This window comes from Balaenoptera acutorostrata, chromosome 4 (assembly GCF_949987535.1).
Source record: "Balaenoptera acutorostrata chromosome 4, mBalAcu1.1, whole genome shotgun sequence".
Classification (NCBI taxonomy): Eukaryota; Metazoa; Chordata; class Mammalia; order Artiodactyla; family Balaenopteridae; genus Balaenoptera; species Balaenoptera acutorostrata.
The window spans coordinates 143747069-143774049 of record NC_080067.1 but is presented as its reverse complement, the minus strand read 5'-3'; the positions used below and the strand labels follow the sequence as shown (position 1 = coordinate 143774049).

The following is a 26981-nucleotide window of genomic DNA, read 5'->3' as shown; positions in this document are numbered from 1 at the left end:
CAAGAGCACTGGAATCACAACTAACTGCTGAACAATCATCGACAGGAAGACACTGGAACTCACCAAAAAAGATACCCCACATCCAAAGACAAAGGAGAAGCCACAACGAGACAATACAAGGGGCGCAATCACAATATAATCAAATCCCATAACTGCTGGGTGGGTGACTCACAGACTGGCGAACACTTACACCACAGAAATCCACCTACTGGAGTGAAGGTTCTGAGCCCCACGTCAGGCTTCCCAACCTGGGGGTCTGGCAACGGGAAGAGGAATTTCTAGAGAATCAGACTTTGAGGCTGGCAGGATTTGATTACAGGACTTCAACAGGACTGGGGTAAACAGAAACTCCACTCTTGGAGGGCACACACAAAGTAGTGTGCACATCGGGACCCAGGGGAAGGAGCAGTGACCCCATAGGAGACTGAACCAGACCTACCTGCTAGTGTTGGAGGGTGTCCTGCAGAGGCAGGGGGTGGCTGTGTCTCACCGTGAGGACAAGGACACTGGCAGCAGAAGTTCTGGGAAGTACTCCTTGGCGTGAGCCCTCCTGGAGTCCGCCATTAGCCCCACCAAACAGCCCGGGTAGGCTCCAGTGTTGGGTCGCCTCAGGCCAAACAACCAACAGGGAAGGAAGCCAGTCCCACCCATCTCCAGACAAGCAGATTAAAGTTTTGCTGAGCTCTGCCCACCAGAGCAACAGCCAGCTCTACCCATCACCAGTCCCTCCCATCAGGAAGCTTGCACAAGCCTCTTAGATAGCCTCATCCACCAGAGGGCAGACAGCAGAAACAAGAACTACAACCCTGCAGCCTGTGGAACAAAAACCACATTCACAGAAAGACAAGATGAAAAGGCAGAGGGCTATGTGCCAGATGAAGGAACAAGATAAAACCCCAGAAAACAGCTAAATGAAGTGGAGACAGGCAACCTTCCAGAAAAAGAATTCAGAATAATGATAGTGAAGATGATCCAGGACCTCGGAAAAAGAATGGAGGCAAAGATCAAGAAGATGCAAGAAGTGTTTAACAAAGACTTAGAAGAATTAAAGAACAAACACCTAGAAGAATTAAAGGACAAACAAACAGAGATGAACAATACAATAACTGAAATGACAAATACACTAGAAGGAATCAATAGCAGAATAACTGAGGCAGAAGAACGGATAAGTGACCTGGAAGACAGAATGGTGGAATTAACTGCCACAGAACAGAATAAAGAAAGAAGAGTGAAAAGAAATAAAGATAGCCTAAGAGACCTCTGGGACAACATTAAACGCAACAACATTCACATTATAGGGGTCCCAGAAGGAGAAGAGAGAGAGAAAGGACCCAAGAAAATATTTGAAGAGATTATAGTTGAAAACTTCCCTAACATGGGAAAGGAAATAGCCACCCAAGTCCAGGAAGCGCAGAGAGTCCCAGGCAGGATAAACCCAAGAAGAAACACGCCGAGACACATAGCAGTCAAACTGACAAAAATTAAAGACAAAGAAAAATTACTGAAAGCAGCAAGGGAAAAATGACAAATAACATACAAGGGAACTCCCAATAAGGTTAACAGCTGATTTCTCAGCAGAAACTCTACAAGCCAGAAGGGAGTGGCATGACATATTTAAAGTGATGAAAGGGAAGAACCTACAACCAAGATTACTCTACCCGGCAAGGATCTCATTCAGATTCGATGGAGAAATCAAAAGCTTTACAGACAAGCAAAATCTAAAAGAATCCACCAAAACAGCTCTACAACAAATGCTAAAGGAACTTCTCTAAGTGGGAAACACAAGAGAAGAAAAGGACCTACAAAAACAAACCCATAACAATTAAGAAAATGGTAACAGGAACATACATATCGAGAATTACCTTAAACGTCAATGGATTAAATGCTCCAACCAAAAGACACAGGCTTGCTGAATGGATACAAAAACAAGACCCATATTACATGTTGTCTACAAGAGACCCACTTCAGACCTAGGGACACATACAGACTGAAAGTGGGGATGGAAAAAGATATTCCATGCAAATGGAAATCAGAAGAAAGCTGGAGTAGCAATACTCATCAGATAAAATAGACTTTAAAATAAAGAATGTTACAAGAGACAAGGAAGGACACTACATAATGATCAAGGGATCAATCCAAGAAGAAGATATAACAATTATAAATATATATGCACCCAATATAGGAGCACCTCAACACATGAGGCAACTGCTAACAACTATAAAAGAGGAAATCGACTGTAACACAATAATAGTGGGAGACTTTAACACCTCACTTACACCAATGGACAGATCATCCAAACAGAAAATTAATAAGGAAACACAAGCTTTAAATGACACAGTAGACCAGAGAGACTTAATTGATATTTATAGCACATTCCATCCAAAAACAGCAGATTACACTTTCTTCTCAAGTGCACACGGAACATTCTCCAGGACAGATCACATCTTGGGTCACAAATCAAGCCTCAGTAAATTTAAGAAAACTGAAATCATATCAAGCATCTTTTCTGACCACAACACTATGAGATTAGAAATGAATTACAGGGAAAAAAACGTAAAAAACACAAACACATGGAGGCTAAACGATATGTTACTAAGTAACCAAGAGATCACTGAAGAAATCGAAGAGGAAATCAGAAAATACCTAGAGACAAATGACAATGAAAACACGATGATCCAAAACCAATGGGATGCAGCAAAAGCAGTTCTAAGAGGGAAGTTTAAAGCAATACAATCCTACCTCGAGAAACAACAAACATCTGAAATAAACAACGTAACCTTACACCTAAAAGAACTAGAGAAAGAAGAACAAACAAAACCCAAAGTTAGCAGACGGAAAGAAATCATAAAGATCAGAGCAGAAATAAATGAAACAGAAACAAAGAAAACAACTGCAAAGATCAATAAAACTAAAAGCTGGTTCTTTGAGAAGATAAACAAAATTGATAAACCATTAGCCAGACTCGTCAAGAAAAAGAGGGAGAGGACTCAAATCATTAAAATTAGAAATGAAAAAAGAGAAGTTACAACAGACACCGCAGAAATACAAAGCATCCTAAGAGACTACTACAAGCAACTCCATGCCAATAAAATGGACAACCTGGAAGAAATGGACCAATTCTAAGAAAGGTATCACCTTCCAAGACTGACCCGGGGAGAAATAGAAAATATGGACAGACCAATCACAAGTAATTAAATTGAAACTGTGATTAAAAATCTTCCAACAAACAAAAGTCCAGGACCAGATGGCTTCACAGGTGAATTCTATCAAACATTTAGAGAATAGCTAACACCCATCCTTCTCAAACTCTTCCAAAAAATTGCAGAGGAAGGAACACTCCCAAACTCATTCTATGAGGCCACCATCACCCTGATACAAAAACCAGACAAAGATACTACAAAAAAAGAAAATTACAGACCAATATCACTGATGAATATAGATGCAAAAATCCTCAACAAAATACTAGCAAACAGAATCCAACAACATACTCAAAGGATCATACACCATGATCAAGTGGGATTTATCCCAGGGATGCAAGGATTCTTCAGTATATGCAAATCAATGTGATACACCATATTAACAAACTGAAGAAGAAAAACCATATGATCATCTCAATAGACGCATAAAAAACTTCTGACAAAATTCAACACTCATTTATGATAAAAACTCTCCAGAAAGCAGGCATAGAGGGAACCTACCTCAACATCATAAAGGCCATATATGACAAACCCACAGCAAACACCATTCTCAATGGTGAAAAACTGAAAGCATTTCCTCTAAGATCAGGAACAAGACAAGGATGTCCACTCTCACCACTATTATTCAACATAGTTTTGGAAGTCCTGGCCACGGCAATCAGAGAAGAAAAAGAAATAAAAGGAATACAAATTGGAAAAGAAGAAGTAAAACTGTCACTGTCTGCAGATGGCATGATACTATACATAGAGAATCCTAAAGATGCCACCAGAAAATTACTACAGCTAATCAATGAATTTGGTAAAGTTGCAGGATGCAAAATTAATGCACAGAAATCTCTTGCATTCCTATACACTAATGATGAAAAATCTGAAAGAGAAATTAAGGAAACACTCTGATTTACCATTGCAACAAAAAGAATAAAATACCTAGGAATAAACCTACCTAGGGAGACAGAAGACCTGTATGCAGAAAACTATAAGACACTGATGAAAGAAATTAAAGATGATACCAACAGATGGACAGATATACCATGTTCTTGGATTGGAAGAATCAATATTGTGAAAACGACTATGCTACCCAAAGCAATCTACATATTCAGTGCAATCCCTATCAAATCACCAATGGCATTTTTTACAGAACTAGAACAAAAAATCTTAAAATTTGTATGGAGACACAAAAGACTCCGAATAGCCAAAGCAATCTTGAGGGAAAAAAATGGAGCTGGAGTAATCAGACTCCCTGACTTCAGACTATACTACAAAGCTACAGTAATCAAGACAATATGGTATTGGCACAAAAACAGAAATATAGATCAATGGAACAGGATAGAAAGCCCAGAGATAAACCCATGCACCTATGTGCAACTAATCTATGACAAAGGAGGCAAGGATATACAATGCAGAAAAGACAGTCTCTTCAATAAGTGGTGCTGGGAAAACTGGACAGCTACACGTTAAAGAATGAAATTAGAACACTCCCTAACACCATACACAGAAGTAAACTCATAATGGATTCGAGACCTAAATGTAAGACTGGACACTATAAAACTCTTAGAGGAAAACATAGGAAGAACACTCTTTGACTTAAATCACAGCAAGATCTTTTTTGACCTACCTCCTAGAGTAATGGAAATAAAAATAAAAATAAACAAATGGGACCCAGTGAAACTTAAAAGCCTTTGCAAAGCAAAGGAAACTACAAACAAGACGAAAAGACAATCCTCAGAATGGGAGAAAATATTTGCAAATGAATCAACGGACAAAGGATTAATCTCCAAAATATATAAACAGCTCATGCAGCTGAATATTAAAAAAAAAACAACCCAATCCAAAAATGGGCTGAAGACCTAAACAGACATTTCTCCAAAGAAGACATACAGACGGCCAAGAAGCACATAAAAAGCTGCTCAACATCACTAATTATTAGAGAAATGCAAATCAAAAGTACAATGAGGTTATCACCTCACACCAGTCAGAATGGGCATCATCAAAAATCTACAAACAACAAATGCTGGAGAGGGTGTGGAGAAAAGGGAACCCTCTTGCACTGCTGGTGGGAATGTAAACTGATACAGCCACTATGGAGAACAGTATGGAGGTTCCTTAAAAAACTAAAAATAGAACTACCATATGACCCAGCAATCCCACTACTGGGCATATATATACCCAGAGAAAACCATAATTCAAAAAGACACATGCACCCCAATGTTCACTGCAGCACTATTTACAATAGCCAGGTCATGGAAGCAACCTAAATGCCCATCGACAGATAAATGGATAAAGAAATGTGGCACGTATATACAATGGAATATTACTCAGCCATAAAAATGAGCAAACTTGGGTCATTTGTTGAGACGTGGATGGATCTAGAGACTGTCATACAGAGTGAAGTAAGTCGGAAAGAGAAAAACAAATATCGTATACTAATGCATACATGTGGAACCTAGAAAAATGGTACAGATGAACCGGTTTGCAGGGCAGAAATTGAGACACAGATGTAGAGAACAAACGTATGGACACCAAGGGGGTAAAGTGGCAGGGGGGTGGTGGTGTGATGAATTGGGAGATTGGGATTGACATGTATACACTAATATGTATAAAATGGGTAACTAATAAGAACCTGCTGTTTAAAAAAAATAAGTAAAATAAAAAAGTGGATAGTAATAATATAACTTAAAAAATAAATTTAATTTAATTTAAAAAAATAGCAATGTGGGGGGAAAAAATTTTGTGGGTTTTTGGTCCATACAGGAGTATGATATAAACAGGTCACTGCTTCTCACTAGTTTTATTTCTTATGTCTATCTGTCTCTTGAAAACTCAGTTTCAACAACCAGCTACCACTGGAAATCACTAACATCTAAGGTTAAACCACAACATCATTTATAGCCTCCAAAACATCTTCCTAGTAATTATCAATAGGACATTCTCTTCATTGAACATTTTAAAGAATATTTTCTAGGATCTTCTCACAGTATCTTGCACATAGTAGGTTCTCAAAGTTATCAAATGAAGGTCATCAGCCCTGTGATTTTAATGCAATTTATATGAATTCTTAACACTGACAGGCCACACTATAAATTCAACCATGAGGGGTCACATCAGGTTGTCATTAATAGATGCACATCTTTAGAGAAGTTAGGGAAATAAAACACAAGTTTAAAGTACATTAAATTAATACCACTTTTAAGTTCAAATAAAGCAAAAATTTTCAGACTGTACTTACTTATGGTCTTCCCCTGAAGTGACAGTCTCATTATTTGGTGCGACTGAAGTGGTTCCAGACCCAACTAACACAGGCTGGTTTAAAAGACAGAAAAATGACAGGGATTTTCCACCTTAAAATTACCACTAAAACTGACGAATGCTTACATAAATAAATATACATACAAACTACCAATATATATGACTGATCTAAATTTTCTTGTGAACAGGAACATACAGTAATAAAACTTTCAACAGCCAAAAATAGGCACAAATTAACATTTAGGTAGCTTCTAACGCTCTAAAAATTTCTAAATTATCACTGTTTAAACTCTCATTTTAGATAAACTAAAGACATATAGTCAAAGATAAAAAGAAAAGTTTTATTGGAACTTATAAAGCTGCTCTCATCATCCCCTAAAATTTGTTCACTTTTTCAACACCTGCCCCCTACTTGATCCCCCAAATACATGAGAGCCACGAAGAACCCACCATAAGACTTAAAAATAATGCCCTAGTTATCTCATGTGCCTGAAGCAGAGCTTTAGGAGAGAGGAAGGAAGGGAGCCTTACAATTCTGAGATTCTGTCATGATTAGTATTCAGTATCTTTATTTTGAATATTTTAGATAATAATTCTATTAGTTGTTAATAAAAGGTATCATGTCTTGTCATACAGATAATGACACTAAGGCACACGGAAGTCAAATAACTTGCCCAAGGTCGCACAGATAATAAAAATAATAACAATTGGTAGAACCAAGATAAGAACACAGGTCTGCCTGATCCCAAAGCAGCCTTGGTCACATTGCTCTATGACCAGCCATACAAAGTCCTACATTATGACAATGATTTCACTAGGAAATATCTAGAAAATAAAAAGGACAATAAAGATAGAGTCTCTTTCAAGAATTACTTATACACGACATGAACCTTAAACTTCCTCAAAATGTAGAAAACTGCCAAAACATCTTTAGACGAAAGCCTAGAAATTCTTTCTCTACAAAATGCTTCAAAATATCCCAAGAATTGGTTAATTCTTATTTATATTTATTTATATATTCAATTAATTATTTTGGACAAGAATCAATACAGAAAATACTCCATACCTTTGAATCTTTTGGCTTCTTTTTCTTGCCTTTGTTTTTTATCTTGATAGAATTAAACTGAAACATAAAAAAAAAATTACTGAACACTCATATAACAGCATTATGAAGCTGCCATATATTATAAAGATACCATACTGATTTTCATAGACTAGTCCTAAGCTGAAGTACATGAAATGTTTAACAAAAATTAACACTATAGTGTGTTAAGCCCTAGTGTTTTGATTTATAATAGAAAATAAGAAAAAGTTAAATGATACCTAATGCTATAACTGAAGTTAAATTGTTCCAACCTAACATGTTGTACTCATTTTCAACAAGGTTTATGTCATTGCAAGTAATTAATCAGACTTATTAAGTAATTCCAGTTATATGGTGATCATATTTTAATGATTTTCCTTTTACTAAACCAAACTCAACATTCTACAGCTGGCCAGACGCCAGGGCACAAACAGTGAATTCAGAAAAAGCATTTAACTTCCCATGGGGTATGTCAGCTGTGTTTCTGTAGTTAGCCAGACAGTGTCTGATAGAGTGGACTAAGACAAAATTTCAAGTATAGATGACTTGATCCTAAAAATCAGTAAACAAGTATCTTTCTGATTGAAAACTGCCACAAACTACTATGGAAGACAACTCTGGAATTATTTTAACTTAAGCTCAATTGTAAGCCACTCAAAACAAAGTCCATTTGTTTTCCTTACAGAACAAAACATTGCAATTTTAATCATTACAGATAACGTTTCATTTTTATGCCAGCAGATGAATCAAGAACTCCTTTCCTATATCTATGATTAACATTTATAGTTGTGAAAACTTATGGACATTGTCTAATTTAAACCTCAGAGTGTGCTGACTGTTGTTCCAATTCCAAGAGGAAGACGGGGATTAACTTTCTAAGGAAATCGTACACGTTATCCAGAAGTCCTCAAGATGTGGTTCTGGAGCGCCTCTTGTGATGTAAACAAACACTGGCGTGGGTCCTCCTCTCTTCCTTTGGCTGACACGAGTTAGAACACAACATTGAAAGTGATCAAATAACTTACCAGCACATCACCGCTGTCCTGTTTCCTTAACACAGTGCAGCGGCTGTCTGTAGGAAGATACAGATGGTTTTGTGAGGAAACAAAATGTTTATATTGCCATAGGATACACTAAAAGCCTTAAAGAAAACCACCCCAGATACTACTAACATCCACTATGTTCTACTCCTTATTTGGCTTTGACATAAGTTTAGCTTAGAAACCAACAGCAAAATGGCTAACTCATCGGAAAACCAACTACAAAGAACCACAAAATTTCAATCCAATTCAGCATAATTTGACTGCTTTCTAGGCACCAAACTCTATGCTAGGTGCAGGGAATACAGAAATGTATAAAGAAGTCCCTGCCATCGATAACCTCATGTTCTGCAAGCTACACAAAGAGGCAAACACCCATAGCTCAGTGTGCTAAATGCCACAGCAAATACAGTGGAAACAAAGCTGATAGAATAATGAAGTCTTCAAGGGGAGTGGCCTGAGTCAGGGGTCAGGGAGGGATGTGGGGAGGAGGGGACTTGAACAAGTTAGACTTGAAATGAACAAGCAAAGGGGTGGTATGTGAGCAAGGAAAGCACAATGCAGGTTTGGACACAGTAGGAAGTGGGGTGTATATTCAGAGGGCAGATGGGGAGAGTGCTGATGAACCCAGACAGATAATGTGAATTCAATTTGTAGGCAAAATGAAGCAAGTGCTTCCCAAACAAAATACTTATAGGATCAGACAGATGTTCTAGAAAAGTCACTAACAGCAACATAAGAGAAAGATTTGGAGTAGGAGGGTCAGAAGCATGGAGACCAGTTTGGAGGCTACTGCAATCATGGAAAGATTATTAAGATCCTGGCCTAGGGAAGCGGAGGTAGACAGGGAAGGGCAGATCAAAAATAAAGCTTATTTGAATTGGCAACAAACTAGACATGGGGCAACAGGCAAGAGGATGGGTGGAGACCAATTTCAGAGTTTCCTGCTTAAAAACAATATATAAAACGTTATTATCTGAGATAACTAGGAAAAACAGGTCTCTAGAGATACAAGTGGCTTAAGCCATATTGCTCTTAATGGGTCTCTTGGCCATCTACACAGAAATTCCAACAGGGAAATACGCATGCAGGATCCAGGAGAGTTTGGGTCTCCCAATTATCACGGCATTGGTGATATTATTGAGTACCCTTATTTACAAGATCAGTGGATTCTGAAGTTTTAAGAAATACAGTCATTCCTTTAAATGAAAGGAGACAAAATTGAAAAAGTCTGGGATGAGGGTGAGAGGCACAAGTAGTGAACTTGAAAATCTGCTGGCTGGTCATTTGGCTGGTGGCTTCCAACCCTATGACTAAGAGCAGAGAAAGAGTCACAACTGGATGGACTGTATATTTTAGGTATAGAACACAAGAATCAGGGAAAACACATAATGAGAGGGTTGTGTCCTTTTTAGTTATCTTGTGTGATCCAAACATGCACTGAGTTTTGTAAGCTCAGTCCCAGGACAGCATTTTATTACCAGCAGCAGAAAACTGATGGCAATAAATTCAGGCTATCAAGAAGCATGTCAACTCCAGTCATGAAGCAGTGTCCTAGGAAAATAAAGCCACCTATATTTGAGAACCACAACAAAAGTAAGCTTTTCAGTTCCTTATACTGCATTTGAACTTCATAATGCATAACATTTCTGTACAAGGCCAGACCTTTTCATGTACCCTTTAAAACAAATGGCACAAAATTTGAAAGTCTAACTCCTGACAATATATAAGCAGACTTCTGATGCTAAGGGAAAAGGTGGGGGGCAGGGGTGAGGCGTTATCCTAAGAGATACATGCAGTACCAAAGACAAGAAATTTAAATTAATCTAGAATCTAAGAATATTAAAATTTTGAACAAAACAGAATCACACAGATCACTGGCTCCAAATCCTCATTTTAATGGTGAAGAAACTAACATTCAAGAGAAGCTAAAGAATTAACTACTAGTTATCCTATTCTGCCAAACTGGACTCCATGCCATTATCCAAGCAGCCCCCTCAAGTCCCCTCCACCCTGTCTCTAATTCTGGACGTCACCCTGTCAAATTCCACCTCCATGTTCAAAGCTGGACTTGGACTCTACCCCTGCACCAAGGCTTTCCTCTTCCCCGAGGAGAACCCCTCAGCACATATTACAGTTATCTGTATATTCATTTTACTGCCTTTTCTGAAACATAACGTCCTTGAGGGCAGAGACTAGCGTAAGCATTTCTGAATTCCTTGTTAACACCTAGCACAGGGCCTTGAAGCAGTAGTAAAAGAAAGTTTCTAATTAATTGAGTTAGGGAAGTAGCTGGGCCATAGCCTACTTTTCTTGACTCCCAGCTCTAGGCTCTTCCCACTACAATACATATTCTATCTGTTCTAGATTCTGCAAGCATCGCCTACTTCTGCAGGCCAATGTTTTCTTGAATGCTACAGATCAAGCCATTTCCTAAGAAATTCCATCCCTATGATATACAATCTCTGCCATGACACTGTCAAAATACCTACGATGAGAATAGTCTGGTGTATAGTCCGTGTAATGTATCCATCTGAATATCTCTACAACACTTAACTCCACAGAGTAAGAAGGTTTTATGACATAAAAAAAAAAAAAATCACTATTCTTAACACTAATTTCCCCAAATAACCCAGTTGTACCATAATAATTTTCATTATTTTCTTTGTTAAGTATTTAAGTAAGCTAGATCCTTTGGAGATTTTTTCTAAGATTAGATATAAACTGAAACTCAGTCCACATACCCATTATATCAAAGAATTCATCCAAAGCATTATGCAGTGCTGGGAACTTGTCTCTGTGTTCTTCCAGCAGCCATATTAAACATCGCGCTTCCTTCAATGACGCTGGCTCACAGAAATAATCAAGCTGCTTTCCTTCTATAGAGCCTAGTTTATGACCATATTTCTCATTCCAGAGAAAAGTCATGATGCTAAAATCAAGCTCCTTAAGAGCAGCCCCATAACGAGAAAAAAAAGGTCCTGTGGCATCTAAGCCTATAATAAAAACAAAACCCAAGTCAGAAGAAGAGGAAAATTATTTGCTGTAAAATCACATTCATTTTCACATCTCTGAAAGCAGTTCTACTATAGTTTGCTTACATTTTCAGTGAAAACATTCAAATAATTGAGAACAAACTTGTTCAAGCTATTATGCATTTTAGAAACACTATTTCACATTAATATGCTAACTATAATAATTCTTATCTATTAGTTGAAGAAGGTAGGCCAAAGGTTTCTATTAATATAGTTATTTTTATCAGACTTAGGAGATTAAATGAATTAAATGCCTTTAAAAGGCATTTTTAAAGGCATTAAATTCCTTTAAAAATATTACAATAACTTTTTCACTACTTCGTAATGATTTGCATTCCAATTAGTACAAGCTGGCAAGATTTTACAATGCTTTTCTACATATACTCCGTAATAACAAAATATCAGTAATATACAGAACTTCCCAAGTGCCTATAAAACAGAAAATGGGCAAACTCTTCACCCAACACCTCCAAGAACTACACCTTATCCCCCAAAATATCATGGCTCCTTACCCTCCTCACAAGATGCGAGCTGGTCACTATTCCCGCTTTTATTCCTCCCTTCTCCAACTCAGAAAGAGGGGTGGCTGCAACCTCACACGCCACTACTGAAAGGTGAACACCTGCTACCTACTAACACAGCCGCCAAAACGCAAGGATTGGCTCTGTTCTCTCCCCCGACACGCCTCTAACACAGGACGGACCACAGGTTCTCAGTCCGCAAATGAAGCAGAGATTGCCAAGTTAAAATTACCCTGGACAGCTGTTTCTTCCAGATGAAATAGTTAGCTTTGCAGAAGTCATGTTACATGAAAAATTAGGGTATTTAAACACCAGAATCAGGGATCACATAAAATACTCATACAAGGTTCAAGGGAATCAGCAATGAAGAAATATCACATTCACATCTCCATCTATGGCTCACATCAAAGCATGTGCTCGTTAAGGGGAAGGGAGCAGATCACACCTAGTACTGAAACGTTAACCCCCACTCCCACTGCATTTAAACTAAGCTCTTTGTTAAATATAGCAGGTTAAAGTAAGATATAACTTTATAATTTACTTGTCTGATTGTCAGTAGACACTAATAGCAATCATCACTTAGGTGAAATTGTCTGGGGCCAGAAGCCCATGGAGATGTATGCTCAACAGAGCAACACTTAGTTATCAACTACACCAAGTCTGCTGCCATCTTACTTTGTTTCTACTGACAGAAACGTATCAGTATATTCTCTGAAACCCTGGAATTCTATCAGCTCCGTGTCTCTACGGCGGGCCAGGCAGGCGCTCTCTACAGACCGCTGCTGAAAGGGCCTGCCCTGCCGTGGCCCCCACTAGCCTTTCACCCGACAGGCGCCAAGCGAATCGTCCACGGCACTAGGCAGCAGCCAACCTGGTCACCAGGACAAACAAGGCCCTGGCACCAGAAGAGATCACCACCTAGTTTGGTCAACAACTCTCTCTGCAGCTGCCTTCTGCAGTCCTTGGGTGGCTTTGGTCAAAGAGCCTGCTTCGGGGGTTCTTCCTCAAGCGAATTAGGAAAATCAGGGCAGAGTACCAGAATTTTATGACCCTGTGATTCACAACACTGAAGGTCAAGCCCAGGGTATTTCTCTCTCAATCCTTAGATACAGATTTGCCTCAGGTGATCCTAAGCAATTAGTTCCATCCACTCTTCCCTGGAAATTCTTCACTAAGGAATGTGACTACTAAACTGCACAATCCCAGAGGGCACTCCCCACAGCTGACTCCAGGGGGTGCTATTTACCCATGGTTGTACCCAGTATTCACGTAGTTTACACAAGGACAAATAGTTTTGCATAACATAGGACTGGATTTTCTTACTGACTGAACTTTCCTGTGTTTACACCTTATACAAAAGCATATTGTAACCCATCCATAAAGTAACCTAAAAATTGTGAGTTGGGGGAAATAGCATTTTTAACCATACAAATTTGTGGTTCTACATTTTAAAAAATCATAAATGATGATAGGAAAATGAAAAAGGATTCAGAGGCCTACGTTTATCCTTCCTATGAAACTGCATCTCTAGAATTAAGAGACATACCAAAGCTATTAAGTTTTTGGATCCAGGTGGCTAATTTTGGTTCCACTTCTTTAAGTTCACTCAAAACATGCAGAAACACCCTTGTCTTTACTCTATTCTTTTCTTGAACCAAATGACAAATGACATAGTCCACTGCTTCATTCAGAAAATTTCTGCTAGAAAAACAGGTTGTGTAGTCTTCTGTGGTTAAAACCTTCCAAGAAAGCAACTCTTTGAGAAGCTTGGAAGTATTCAGTATCCCGGACTTAATCTTGTCAGCATACTGCTTTATGCACTGCAGAATTCTGTCATCAAGGAACTGGCAACTCTGAACACTGTCTACAGTTTCTACGGATAAATAACAGTGGTCAGTAAAAAGGAGAAAGAGGACCAATTTGCAAAAATATAAACTCAGAAAAAATTAACATAACATTACATAGCAATATAAAACATGACTTCAGATGTATTCTTTATATTGTTTTAAATAGCCTAAGAAATTTTAAATTAGGAATAAAATATTTAACACCTTTAAAAGGTATGAAAGTTCACATTAAATCGAACATATCAAGTACCTTATTGCCTTCACTTGTACCACTCATCTAAAAATCCTAACTGAGCCTCATCAACTACCCAAACTTTTATTCAGTAAATATGTTTCATGCATGAATGCAAAGGGTTTTTTCCTGGAGTTGAAGGGATCATTTCTTCATGTATAAATACAATAAACATTTGGTAGTTACTGTATGTTATTCATCTTATTGTTGAATCCTAAATCATAGACCTGTGGAGTCGTTGATTCCAAGCTGGAAAATATCTCAGAAGTTCATCTTCCCACCCAGGCATTTCCCCCTAAAAATGGCCATTTAGCCTCTTGAAGCTAAGACAATAAATTAAATACAAATATATATATATATAAAATAAGTAAATAATGTTCACTAAAAATTTTTTCAGTAGGAAAGATAATTGTGATTGATTTGTGAAACATTAATGGAACACTAGATGAAAAATAAAGACAGCAAGAGGAAATATTTCATTCTGGGAACAGCCATCATAGTAGAAAATGAGAAAAACGTACTTCAACTCAAAACTGAAAGCATACCTGGGGCTATAATGTACAGTATGGTGACTATAGTTAATAATACTGTTTTGCGTATTTGCATGTATATCTTGAAAGTTCTCATGAAAAAAAAAAATTCTGTAACTATGTACGGTGATGGATGTTAATTGGACTTACTGTGGTAATCACTTTGCAATATATACAAATATCAAATCATTATGTTGTACACCTGAAACTATACCTCAATTAAAAAAAAAAAAAAAAAACCCAAAACCTGAAAGTAAATATGTCCACAGAAACAGTAAATTACCGAGACCACTCCCATGTTGATCAGGGAATGCTGACAAGACAGGTGTAAAACAGAAGGCTGGACTAGGTAATCTCTCTGGCACCTAGTATGAACTGCTTCTTTATTTGAACTCAGCATATTTCAGATAATCAGTGGCTAATTTACAGTTCAACGTTTCAAAACTTAAATCTGTGTAGCAGGGTTTACAAAGCACTGTCAAACATACAGTAGGAATTTCAGATATTATTCTCACGTGCACTTTGGAGATCAGGAATCGGACAGTGTCAGTTTGCCCTGAGTTAGTGGCAGGGTAGCGTTTTCAATCCCTGTATATTGCTTCTAAATTCAATGTTCCTTACACCAACCCCCTCCCCACCTCAGTGTAATCAGAAGATGGTGATAAAATCAAAATGCCAACGGAAATCTAAATTTCAACTCAATAACAATTAACATAAGGCCCAACAAGATGAATATTTATATTTATACTTTTAAGCAAGAATATATTATTCTTATCATGCCTTGGACTCCCAGCATACCTTTCTGCTCTTCAATTTTAGGTGGATTACTTTCCCTTAGGTCCTCTTCCAATCTTTCTTGTGCTAATTTTTTTGCTTCCTTTTTTTGGATCTTCCGCTTCAATTTTTTGTCTTCTTTCAGCCTTAACTTCTCTAGGCTGATAAATATTTACAATTAGTCATAACTCACCTTTGTTATAAACTCAATTAACTATTTTCCTTTGCCTATTGTAGTAACCATTCACCAAACAATAAGTTAGAAGTTTCCTTTTTTAGTTAAAACTTGGCCTATATCTTCTGTTCAATATCAAAAACTTTTGAGACGTGGTCAGTTCAGTCAAAACAAGTGTACTTGTTTCATGAAAACAAGAACCTCAATGACTGAGTGACTTCTAATTAAGGATAGCATGTACAGATCATGCAGATGTTATTTCCATATATATGAGTTACTGCTTAGGGTAAACAGGAATAGTAAAAATGACTCTGCAAGGTAATACATGTAAATACTCATTTCCACAGTAAAATATTTTCACAACCCAATAATGGCCCACAACACCAGAATTTGGTCAATATGGTTACAACAAATTCTTCTCAACAAATAATTCTGTTCATCTTTTCTTCTGCTCTTTCCTGGTCACCAATGATGAAAAAAATCACTTCTTAAAATGGAAAGCAAGAAGCAGGACCAAAAAGAAAAGAAAAAAGAATTGGAATTATTTGATCTGAACAAGATGCAGAAGTGAATAATTTTGACAGTTCACTGAGTATTTCAGGGTGAGAAATAGTCACTGGTTCAAAATGTTTGAAGAGAGTAAAAGGAAAGATGCTTTTGGAATTAAAGTTTCAACAACTGAGAGCTAAGTATATAATTTTTATCCAAATGCCAAATCTATTGAACATGTCATTTCATAGTTCAATTTCATAATTTTACTTATAAAGTCAACCACTAAATAATGCTTCTTATTCAAGTTTTTAGCATTTAACCATTCTAGGCTAGTTCCCTTGAAAGTTATAAATATCCATAAAATTCATTTAAGAACCACTTATCTGGATATGTGTGCAGAGCCAATTTTAAAAACAGCATAATTTAGAAATCTGCATTTAACAGAATTATATTCTAATAGACATTATTAAGCTACTGATTATTAAAAATCTTACCTAGAACATTTCTGTTTCAGAATAGGTCTTGGAGGAACCTTTTCTTTAATGACCTTGTGTTCAAACTTTAAATAAAACAGACACATCCAAAATTTGTCTCATGCTCCCATAACATAAAGCACAAAACCACAAGCAACAAGCATTTCAGAAGCACACACAGTCAATGTTCAATCTGATAGGGAACAGTGACGATGTTCTGACCCAAACAAAAGCCCAGAAAACTTTAGCAAAACAATTTACTGAAAAGAGGAACAAGAGAGTAGACACAATTTAGGAAGCTTAAAAAAAAATTAAGAGTAAGCAGAAGATCAAATAAACTACAGATGTCACTACAACAACCCACTCCTGCCAACTCCCATACAGGGAGGTTAAAGGCAATCCCTCAAGACACTCTCCTCCCTCCCTAAGGTCCCCCACCTTGCCAACACCCAAACGTTTACTGGGAATTAACAAAATAAGGTTATTAAAAAGAGTAAAAACAGCAAAACTAAAATGTAAAAGGTCTCCTTCTACTTTTAGGAGATAAAAGAATATGAGAATCCTTCAATGCAAAGAAGCATTCTCACATCCTATTACTTCCTATAATTTCTTATATCAAGTAACTGTTTCTTTCCTGGAAAACACAAGATCCAAATAGTACAACTTCCACAAATTTAAATCATATTTTAAAAGGTATCAACAATTTGTTTATTAATTTAAGGAGACTTCCCCTTTATTAAATACTTACTTCACATTTAACCTGACCACCACTGCTGAAGATGATTATCTTTGAAATGATTCCTTCACAGTCAGGAGTAAGACAAATTCCTTGTAGAAAATCCTATTTAAAAAAAAAAAAAAAGTGCTCCATCTCAGCATAAATCTATACATGTATACCATTTTAACCATCAGGAACAGTCAAAATGTGATCTAGAACCTCCTTCAGGGACGCGCCGTAAAGTCCCTGCTCGTTGCCACCTGACTCCCAGAGCCCCCAGCTGTAGGGGTGACCACGGGACTTGCTTTGTTTGTGTAAGGTGAGCTGACATCATATACGCTACACCCATGCACAAGCTTTAAGAAACACTGAATGGACTGGTCATTGCTCTTTTCCCTCGGCCATAAGAACATGTTGCAGTCACTCCTCAGCCTCAATTCAGAAACAAAGAACACAGCCACACAGACTGGAGCTGCCACAGCCCAACCCTGGACAATGAATGCGAAACTTCAGGACAAGTGACGCAGGCAAGGAACGAGCCTTTCTTACTGTAAGTCATAAGATATTTGAGTTACTTCAATACATCCTAGTGAAAGCGAATTTACAGAGGGTATTTCAACCCATGGGAATGGTAAGACCACTAAGGGCGAGGGCACAGCTAGAGAAGCCCAATTAAGGTAGGACAAAGATATAGCAGAAGTGACTCAATGGCAGCAGTTACTTGGTCACATCATTACACCTCTAGTTAACTACATGATAATGTGTAAAATGTGTGAATTTATTTCTACTAAACTTCAATAATTCCTATTGCTAACATTCACCTAGCACAACCACCTTATTTTTTTTCCTTAATAAGGACAGGGGTTTACATGAGGCTAAGCAGCATAGAAAAAGGTTTTCTTGTTTTAAGTCCATAGCTTATATGGATCAGAAACAAATTCTATCAATGCAAACAAGATTATTAAACTGTGACTGCTCTCAAAGTATATCTGGCTAATGGTAATTAACATCATTACCTTGTTAATTAAGAGAAAACCCCAATCAGATGTGGCAGTACAAAATTAAGTTGATTTCTTAGTACAAATTATCTCATCAAATTTTTTTAGAAAATATAAAATTTGAAGCCCCAATTCTACATCATAACATTAAAATCAGACATTTAAACTTTTATTTTTGATCATAATACTTCCAATGTAAAAGGGGTTCAACAATTTATTAAAAGCCTCTATGGTTACTGCCTTTACACTTGCATAAAATAAAAACAAAAAAACTGGTCTTCCCTGGTGGCACAGTGGTTAAGAATCCGCCTGCCAATGCAGGGGACATGGGTTTGAGCCCTGGTCTGGGAAGATCCCACATGCCGTGGAGCAACTAAGCCCGTGTGCCACAGCTACTGAGCCTGAGCTCTAGAGCCCGAGAGCCACAACTACTGAAGCCCGCACGCCTAGAGCCCGTGCTCCACAACAAGAGAAGCCACTGCAGTGAGAAGCCCCTGCACTGCAACAAAGAGTAGCCTCCACTTGCCGCAACTAGAGAAAAGCCCGTGTGCAGCAACAAAGACCCGATGCAGCCAAAAATAAAATAAATAAAAAATAAATACGTTAAAAAACAAAAACTGATTTTCTAACTTTATCATTAAATTTTTAATTTAATACTTTCTAATTATGTCTCATGCACAGGGAGGAATTCATATCCTCTTAAGACTTTTCCTAAAGATTCTTAGGGGAAAAAAATCAGCATGCAATAAGCATACTGAAAAATCCAGACAATCTTGTTAGCCTTACCTTGTCAATTTTATCATTAAAGGTTGTTGTCTTTAACTTCTTCCAACAGTTCATGTGGAATTCTATTTTACAGTACTGGCAACAGCTGATTCGTATAAAACCCTAGGGTTTAAAACAATTTTTAACTCGCATTTGAAAGATGTCTACACACACTCTCTCTCTCTCACTCACAACACATATTAAGATAGAGCTGTCTGCATTTTCCTGGCAGACATAACTAGATGTCACATTTCCTCCTGGGGGAGTATAATACTTCCGTACCCCAGACTGCCTAGTGCTGGAAATACTGAGCTTAACTGACATATTCATTTCCACACTTTACAGCTGCGTTCTCCTTTACAATATCAAATATTTTATAAACTTATTTCATCTGATCTACTAACCAGGGACAGCGAGCAGCTTGTATCTTCCTGAACAAGCTTAAAGCCCAGGGTCTTACTCACTCAATTCACTGCCAGACTCGGTCTCAGACTTAGGTCTCTAGGAGTTAATTCAGTGATCAGAATGGCCTTCAGATTCTTGGACTCAAATGTTACAAGAAATTGGAATTGCAACAAATCAGGGGAACTAACCTCACTTTGTTCCCTGAGGCTCTAAAAATAGGCTAGAAAGGGGAAATGGAATCAGCTAACCTGCCTTCTCAGGTCACCATCCCTGCTCTCGGTGTTTATTTCAGTGGCTCTGGGCCCCCATGTGAGATGATGTAGACTTAAGTCCAGGGGATGGGGAGGACAAGAGGACATAAAACTGCTGACAAGTCACAGAACTCAGGTGTCTCCAATTACAGAATTTGTTCTGAATCCATTTTAAGGCACAATTCAGCAAGTTAATGACCTAGTACACACTCATTAGTACCTTAAAGTCTGGATCAGTTATGTATATCTGGATTTTGGAATATCCACGGCACTTCTGATAGCAACAAATGGCATCCGGCACTGGAGGGAACCTGCATTCTTCAATAAATTTCTCTAACAGCATCTAAAACGAAAATAAACAAAAATGATACTACTACAACACTAATTCAACAATAAAATGTTTGTGATTTCAATAACCTCTTGCCATCAAAATATTTTCAGCATAGAAAGGACCAAATGCCTTTTAGCCAAGAACTACACACAACTTTTAAAGTTTTTCCTTCTAGAGAGAGGCTGATACAGAGACATGCCAAGAGACAAAGATGGGAAAAAAGGGCTGAGCAAAAAATTTTCAGAATTTCAGACTCTGAATCAAAACCTTATCCTGTGTAATAATCATCAAACCTCATTTTACACTACATACCTCTTAGAAACCTCCTCTAAGCATTCACAGGGAGTCAAATGAGGTAGAATAACCCTTAGGGCTCTACTGTTCTCCTCCTTCTCAATGTCATTTCACCTAGGACCCCACCACTGCCATCCATCTACCTCCCTGAACCCCAGCCACCTGTGCCTGTTCATCACCTGGAGAATTACACCACTGCCACTGAGGCCCCCAAGACTCATGCCACGCTTCCAGTGCTGGCTGTTCGTTGTCAGTAGTTCCTGTGCCTCCACTCCAATCCAGTATAAAGAGAGGGAAATCCAACAATCCCTATGTTTAGTTTTATTTTTTATACCAGCTTTGTTGAGATATAATTCATATACCATACAATTTACACACTTAAAGTGTATAGTTCAGTGGTTTTTTAGTATATTCGGAGTTGTACAACCATCACGATAACCTAAAATTAGAACATTTCACCACGCAACAAGAAACGCCATACCCATTAGCAATCCCTCCCCAACCTTCCTCAATCCCCTAGCCCACTAATCTACTATCTGTCTTCACATATAGATTTTCCGATTCTGGAGATTTCAGACAAACAGAATCATACAGTATGTGGCCTTTCGTGTCTGGTTTCTGTCACTCATATTCAATTATATGGATATACCACATTTTATTTAACCATTCATCAGTTGATGGACACTTTGAGCTGTTTCCACTTTTTGACTACTATGAATAATACTGCTATGAACATTCATGTACAAGTTTTTGTGAGGACATATGTTTTCCTGTCTCTGTACATACCTAGGAGTGAAACTGCTAGGTCATATGGTAACTCTATCTTTAACCTATGAGGAACTGCCAGACTGTTTTCCAAAGCAGCTTCATCATTTTACACTTTACAGCAATGTATGGACGTTCTGATTTCTCCACATCCTTGCCAACACTTGTTATTGTCTGCCTTCTTGATTACAGCCACCCTAGTGAGTATGAAGTAGTATCTTGTTTTAATTTGCATTTCTCTGATGGCTAATTGTTGAACACATTTTACATGCTTATTGTCTATTTATACAACTTGTTAGCAGATACACCTATCCAGATCTTTTGGCTACTTTTAATTAGTGTCTTTTTATTACTGAGTTGTAAGAGTTGATTCCTGTGCTTTTAAAAGCTTCAGCCAAAAGCAAGTTCTGAGTAAATGCCAGGGTTCATCACAAGTAAAGGCCCATCCAAGTCAATTCACATACTTTAGTCTTTCTAGAACTGGCAAAGCATCCTACGCTTCTGGATATGAGACTAAATTTGTATTTTCAGTACCATTAATACCATTTGTAAATTTGTATTTTCAGTACCATTAATGGTACCATTTCAAGTACCATTAATAACCATGATGAAAAAACAATGCTATACCTTTCTCTAAGTACAACCAGTACGCCATGCTGCTTAACAGTGCACATTCTGGTCAGAATGCCTGGATTCAAGTCCCAGCTCTACCATTTCCCAGCTGTTTAACCTTGAGCTCAACACTTAACCTCTCTAAATGTAATCTTCCTCATCTGTAAAATGGGAATAATCATAGTGCTCATCACACAGGGTTGCTATAAGGGTTAAAGGTAATGATAAATGGAAGGTGTATGACTGGCACACAGGAAACATTCAATAAACGCTGGTGATTCTCACCAGTCTTTCAAGGGGAAACGCATGTGAGGACAGAGTGCTCCTACCTGTCTTCTGGTACCTGAGTCGGAGCGCAGAAGCGCAGATGAGCTTTTATGGTTAGTAAGATGCTCTCTAGAGAAATGAACGGTTACCTTTATTTTCCCTGGCTGAGTCTCTTCAATAACCACATTACTTGTGGGCCAAGTTAACACTCCAGGAAGACGACAGATCAAGGTTCTTGCTTTCTCGAAATGATTAAGAGCTTCTAGAAATCTAAAGTCATAATTATGAAGAAGGTATTAAAGATGTGACATGAATTTTCATTCCCCACAACAAGGCACAGAAATTTCAAGCTTACTAGGTAAGAGTACATTTGACAAATCACTACACAGAAATATTCAATGTAACCCATATGTTCTTTAAAAAACCAAGACATTATCACTGTTTGCTACAAAGGTAATATAAATTAAACACTAATCTACCTGGACACTGGCTTTATTATGGTAGGTGCACACTAGTCCTTTTAAAGTTGCAATTTTTTTTTTAAGTTTTCAACAATTAAAACAGAAAACTGAATAAATTATGGTTGTTCCATTTTTATTTCATTTACTAATCTAATTAGATTCTTGTAGAGCAACAGCAAAGCTCCACTTCAACTAATTAATCATAAATAGGGAAATTTTTTTAACTTGACTCATTTAGAACATCTATAGTAAAACCGCTTTGCTGAAAAATTTTTAAAGAAATCGTATATTCTGGACATCTTCAACTATAAAGCAGTGAATTATTTTAACAGAACAAATGTGTATGTAAACTATTTTAACTATAAATATGAAATCTTTCAGTTCCAATTTATGGTTTAAAAATTAATCTCAATAGATTCCCACAGTCCATTCAACAAAAGAATACTGGATCATAAGGTTATCCCAGTCTTTATTCTTCTCTTCAGACTAGAGAATAGAGGGTTCTCTGCTTTCTCCAATCTTGAAATGATTTCCCAATTGAAGAAGTCATTTTTGCCTTTGGGTACAGAAAACTTCACCTGCAGAAAAGCTAGACCAGCATCCACCATAAGACAGTTATAAAGAGCAGGACTTTCAACCAGACACTGCACATTGCAACAGCAAAAAACCAGCTTACTGGACATTGAAACACAAACCGTATTATTGTGAAACTGAAAGTTAAATGGCCTTCCACAACATTGTAAATCAACTATACTTCAATAAAATAAGTTTTTAAAAAATTTAAATGCCTTTCAGAATGGCAAACACGTCTTCATTTACTACAATCTCCATGATGCTACACATTTATGTTACGTTCCCAGATCTTGTGAATATCTGCATGTGGCCACTGCATTAAACAGGTATGTCCCAAACAACTTATGCTAAGTTGGAATTAATTTCATTTATTACCATAGAGGTGACTGCTAAATCCTCACCACCCCTGATTCTTGAAAGAGTTGAACTGGTCAGACAGTAGCTTCAGGAAGTAAAAGAACTTTCTTTAATCTTTAAAGATCTTTAAAGAAGGTTCTAGGCACCCCCTAAGATTGGGTTCCCAAGAATACCAATGGTCTGATAAAACTCCCTCTAAACAGTTAGATGAAAATTTAAGGATAATTAAAAGTTATGAATGATATTCAATCAGTCAACAATTATTTATTTATAAAAGTAATCTAACATACCTACCACTATATTGGCTGTACTTCTATTGGCTGTACACTATATTGGCTGTAGATCTTTGTTTCTAACTCATAATGTCCTTGAACATATATATATTTCGTATTAGGGACTTCCCTGGTGGTGCAGTGGTTAAGAACCTGCCTGCCAATGCAGGGGACACAGGTTTGAGCCCTGGTCCCAGAGGATCCCACATGCTGCGGAGCAACTAAGCCCGTGTGCCACAACTACTGAGACTGAGCTGTGAGAAGCCCACGCACCACAACGAAGAGTAGCACCTGCTCCCCACAACTAGAGAAAGCCCACATGCAATGAAAACCCGACACAGCCAATAAATAAATAAATAACTAAAAAAAAAAAAAAGAACACATCCTCATACAAGTTTTTTGGGGGAAATAGGTATTTAACCAAAAAATTATATAATCACACTTGTAAAGCATTAATTTATACCAATTCAGTCGCCATTTATAAATGACATATACTAAAAGATAAAACATAAAATCCTTTGTGTCAAATTACTCTATTATTTTTTTAAATTTATTTTTTACTTATTTATTTTTGGCTGCTTGGGTCAACATTGTTGCGCATGGGCTTTCTCTAGTTGCAGCGAGCAGGGGCTACTCTTCGTTGCAGCGCGCGGGCTTCTCATTGCGGTGGCTTCTCTTGTTGCGGAGCACGGGTTCTAGGTGCACAGGCTTCAGTAGTTGTTGCACACGTGCTTAGCTGCTCCACGGCATGTGGGATCTTCCTGGACCAAGGATCGAACCCATGTCCCCTGCATTGGCAGGCGGATTCTTAACCACTGTGCCACCAGGGAAGTCCAAATTACTCTATTATTGATTTTCCTATTACATTCAAAATTAGAAAGCACTGGGAACTGAAGTGATTGACCTTACTTTAATAATTAATATTCAAATGCCAGTCCTCAAAGTAAACACAATTATCATAGTGTGCCACAGAGAAGACACCAAAATAACTCCAGAAAAAGGATCATCATCACATTAGATTTGAAATGAGTAACCAGCCTAGAGCATAAAGTAGTGTGGTTTCTACTAACCTGTTTTTTTTCAAATACACTTTTCCAATTCCACAGTAGGCCAAGCAATCAAGTCCCTCATTGGGGTAGTGTTCAATCATCCTCTTAAACTGGTTTTCAGCTTCAGATAATTCCTTCAATAGCAATGAGAACAGTGATCACTTACACAAAAAGAGAAATACTGGATCCGATTTTACCTGAAAGTTGATTCCTTTTGTGTAATATTAAAAACAACCGTATATCCTAAAATTTCTATGGCAAAATTATACATTCTGCACTTCATTTTCTTAACAATTACATAAAATTTGACCATATGGATACTCAAGAGACACAACCAAAATGATCCAGCTCCAGAATGAAAAGTTGCCACTGAAATCAGACAACCAACCAAACGAGCATTTACTAACACACAGGGGTCCCAGTGTGTGCTGGCTAACCCTAAAAGGTGTGAATTCTGGGTAAAAGAGACTGATTTGGATGCAAACACGCCATAACATATATCCTAGTAAGTGCTGCCCCCTTGGGATCACAGGAATTCCAATGATGTTGCCACAATGTTTTGTGACATCAGACAGACAAATGCTCTGTCTTAAAAACAGCTCTTTAGTAAACTTTACAGAGCTTAGAGTACATTCTTTTGAATATTCTCAACAGTGGAAGCCTCTGGGCTTTGAATGAATATTGTTTTGGAAAAAATCCAAAAGACACTTAGCTCAAAGCAATACTGGCCACTCCACTGTGGGTGAAAAAGGAAATGTCAGTACAAAATGGAGTTAATAAGAAGCTTTGAGGCCAGAGAGTTAATAAGAAGCTTTGAGGCCAGCTCCAAAGGAGGCATGCCAAAAATGTTTCAGCAAGGGCTGTTCTGGAGTGAATACTTCCTTCTGGGGACACTCTGAATGATGAAATTCTCTTAAATGTCCAAGTTCTAGCATACCTATTTAGTTTTTTTTTTAAACCAAAAGTAAATCAAAGTAAATAAAAAATGTAATAAACTATTTCTTCAGTTCCGGTAAGGCAAAACATGGTAAGAAGCTTATTGTTACTCTGCCAAGAATAGAAGAATGGAGATCATACAGTCCTGTCTCCAACAATCGACTAGAAAATAGAGTTAGAGATTCCCTAATGAAAGACACTCATCTGTCACATCAAGAACAAGAAAGGGGCTTCCCTGGTGGTCAGTGGTTAAGAATCCGCCTGCCAACGCAAGGGGACATGGGTTCGAACCCTGGTCCGGGAAGATCCCACATGCCACGGAGCAACTAAGCCCGTACACCACAACTACTGAGCCTGCGCTCTAGAGACCGCGAGCCACAACTACTGAGCTCACGTGCCACAACTACTGAAGCCCGTGCGCCTAGAGCCCGTGCTCCGCAACAAGGGAAGCCACGACAATGAGAAGCCCGCGCACTGCAACGAAGAGTAGCCCCTGCTCGCCGCAACTAGAGAAAGCCCACGCACGGCAACAAAGACCCAATACAGCCAAAAATAAAAACAAATAAATAAATTAAAAAAAAAAAAAAAAGACCAACAGCATGTCACAAGGAAAATGAACCTCAGGCTCTTTGGACCACTCAGAGAGCAGAACATAAAACAACCTGATCCTTATTAGGGAGCAATTAGGGTTAAGCCTCACCTAGCCTAGGAAGCTTGGGGCCCAAGTTCGTAGAAAGGATATATTATTCCTGAGGTAATTCTAGAGCCATTTCAACCTTTATCAAAAACTCGAAGCCATGGAAAGCAAAGTATAATGCTGAGCAGTGCAGGTAAGTAAGCTTTCCAGGAGAGCACTGAAGGACCATGAGAAATGGAAACCATGTGTGCTGACACCCATGCACTGACTGCATGTGGTTATGGGAAGCCTGAACTCTAGAAGATAAAACACCCAGGTACTTACTATCCAGAACTAAGAGCTATTAACATTAGCATTCTTTTTATGATTTAAAAAATAAAAAGGCATGACACAAAGTTGAACTCTGCTTTTTTAACCTTCCAAGTCCCATTCCTTTCTTCTATCACTAAATGCAACCATTATCTTAAATTTGATGTAGGGCTAGTCCATGTTTCTTTTTACTTTTGCAAGATTCACAGATAGCCATAAACAATATACTACTGTCCTGTAAGTTTTCCAAATTGCACATAAGTGATATCACGATGTTTACTACATTCTCCAACTTGCCTTTTTACCTCAACATGTTTCTGAAATTTTTCATGATA

At 37.8% G+C, this 26981-nt stretch overlaps 1 protein-coding gene across 12 annotated transcripts in view; it reads right to left on the bottom strand.

The window, feature by feature from the left end:
• The window catches only part of TTC3 (tetratricopeptide repeat domain 3), a 144139-nt gene that overhangs the window by 46370 nt on the left and 70788 nt on the right, over window positions 1–26981 (bottom strand). For all 12 annotated transcript variants that reach the window (XM_007183754.2, XM_007183757.2, XM_057545599.1 and 9 more), the window contains 12 exons: window positions 24786–24898; window positions 22202–22322; window positions 20004–20126; window positions 19149–19250; window positions 17395–17487; window positions 16668–16732; window positions 15531–15667; window positions 13670–13996; window positions 11312–11563; window positions 8553–8599; window positions 7510–7566; window positions 6424–6497 (listed from right to left, as the gene is read on the bottom strand). In XM_007183754.2, the coding sequence (XP_007183816.2) occupies window positions 6424–6497; window positions 7510–7566; window positions 8553–8599; window positions 11312–11563; window positions 13670–13996; window positions 15531–15667; window positions 16668–16732; window positions 17395–17487; window positions 19149–19250; window positions 20004–20126; window positions 22202–22322; window positions 24786–24898 (1511 nt within the window). The remainder of the gene's footprint in view (window positions 1–6423; window positions 6498–7509; window positions 7567–8552; window positions 8600–11311; window positions 11564–13669; window positions 13997–15530; window positions 15668–16667; window positions 16733–17394; window positions 17488–19148; window positions 19251–20003; window positions 20127–22201; window positions 22323–24785; window positions 24899–26981) is intronic.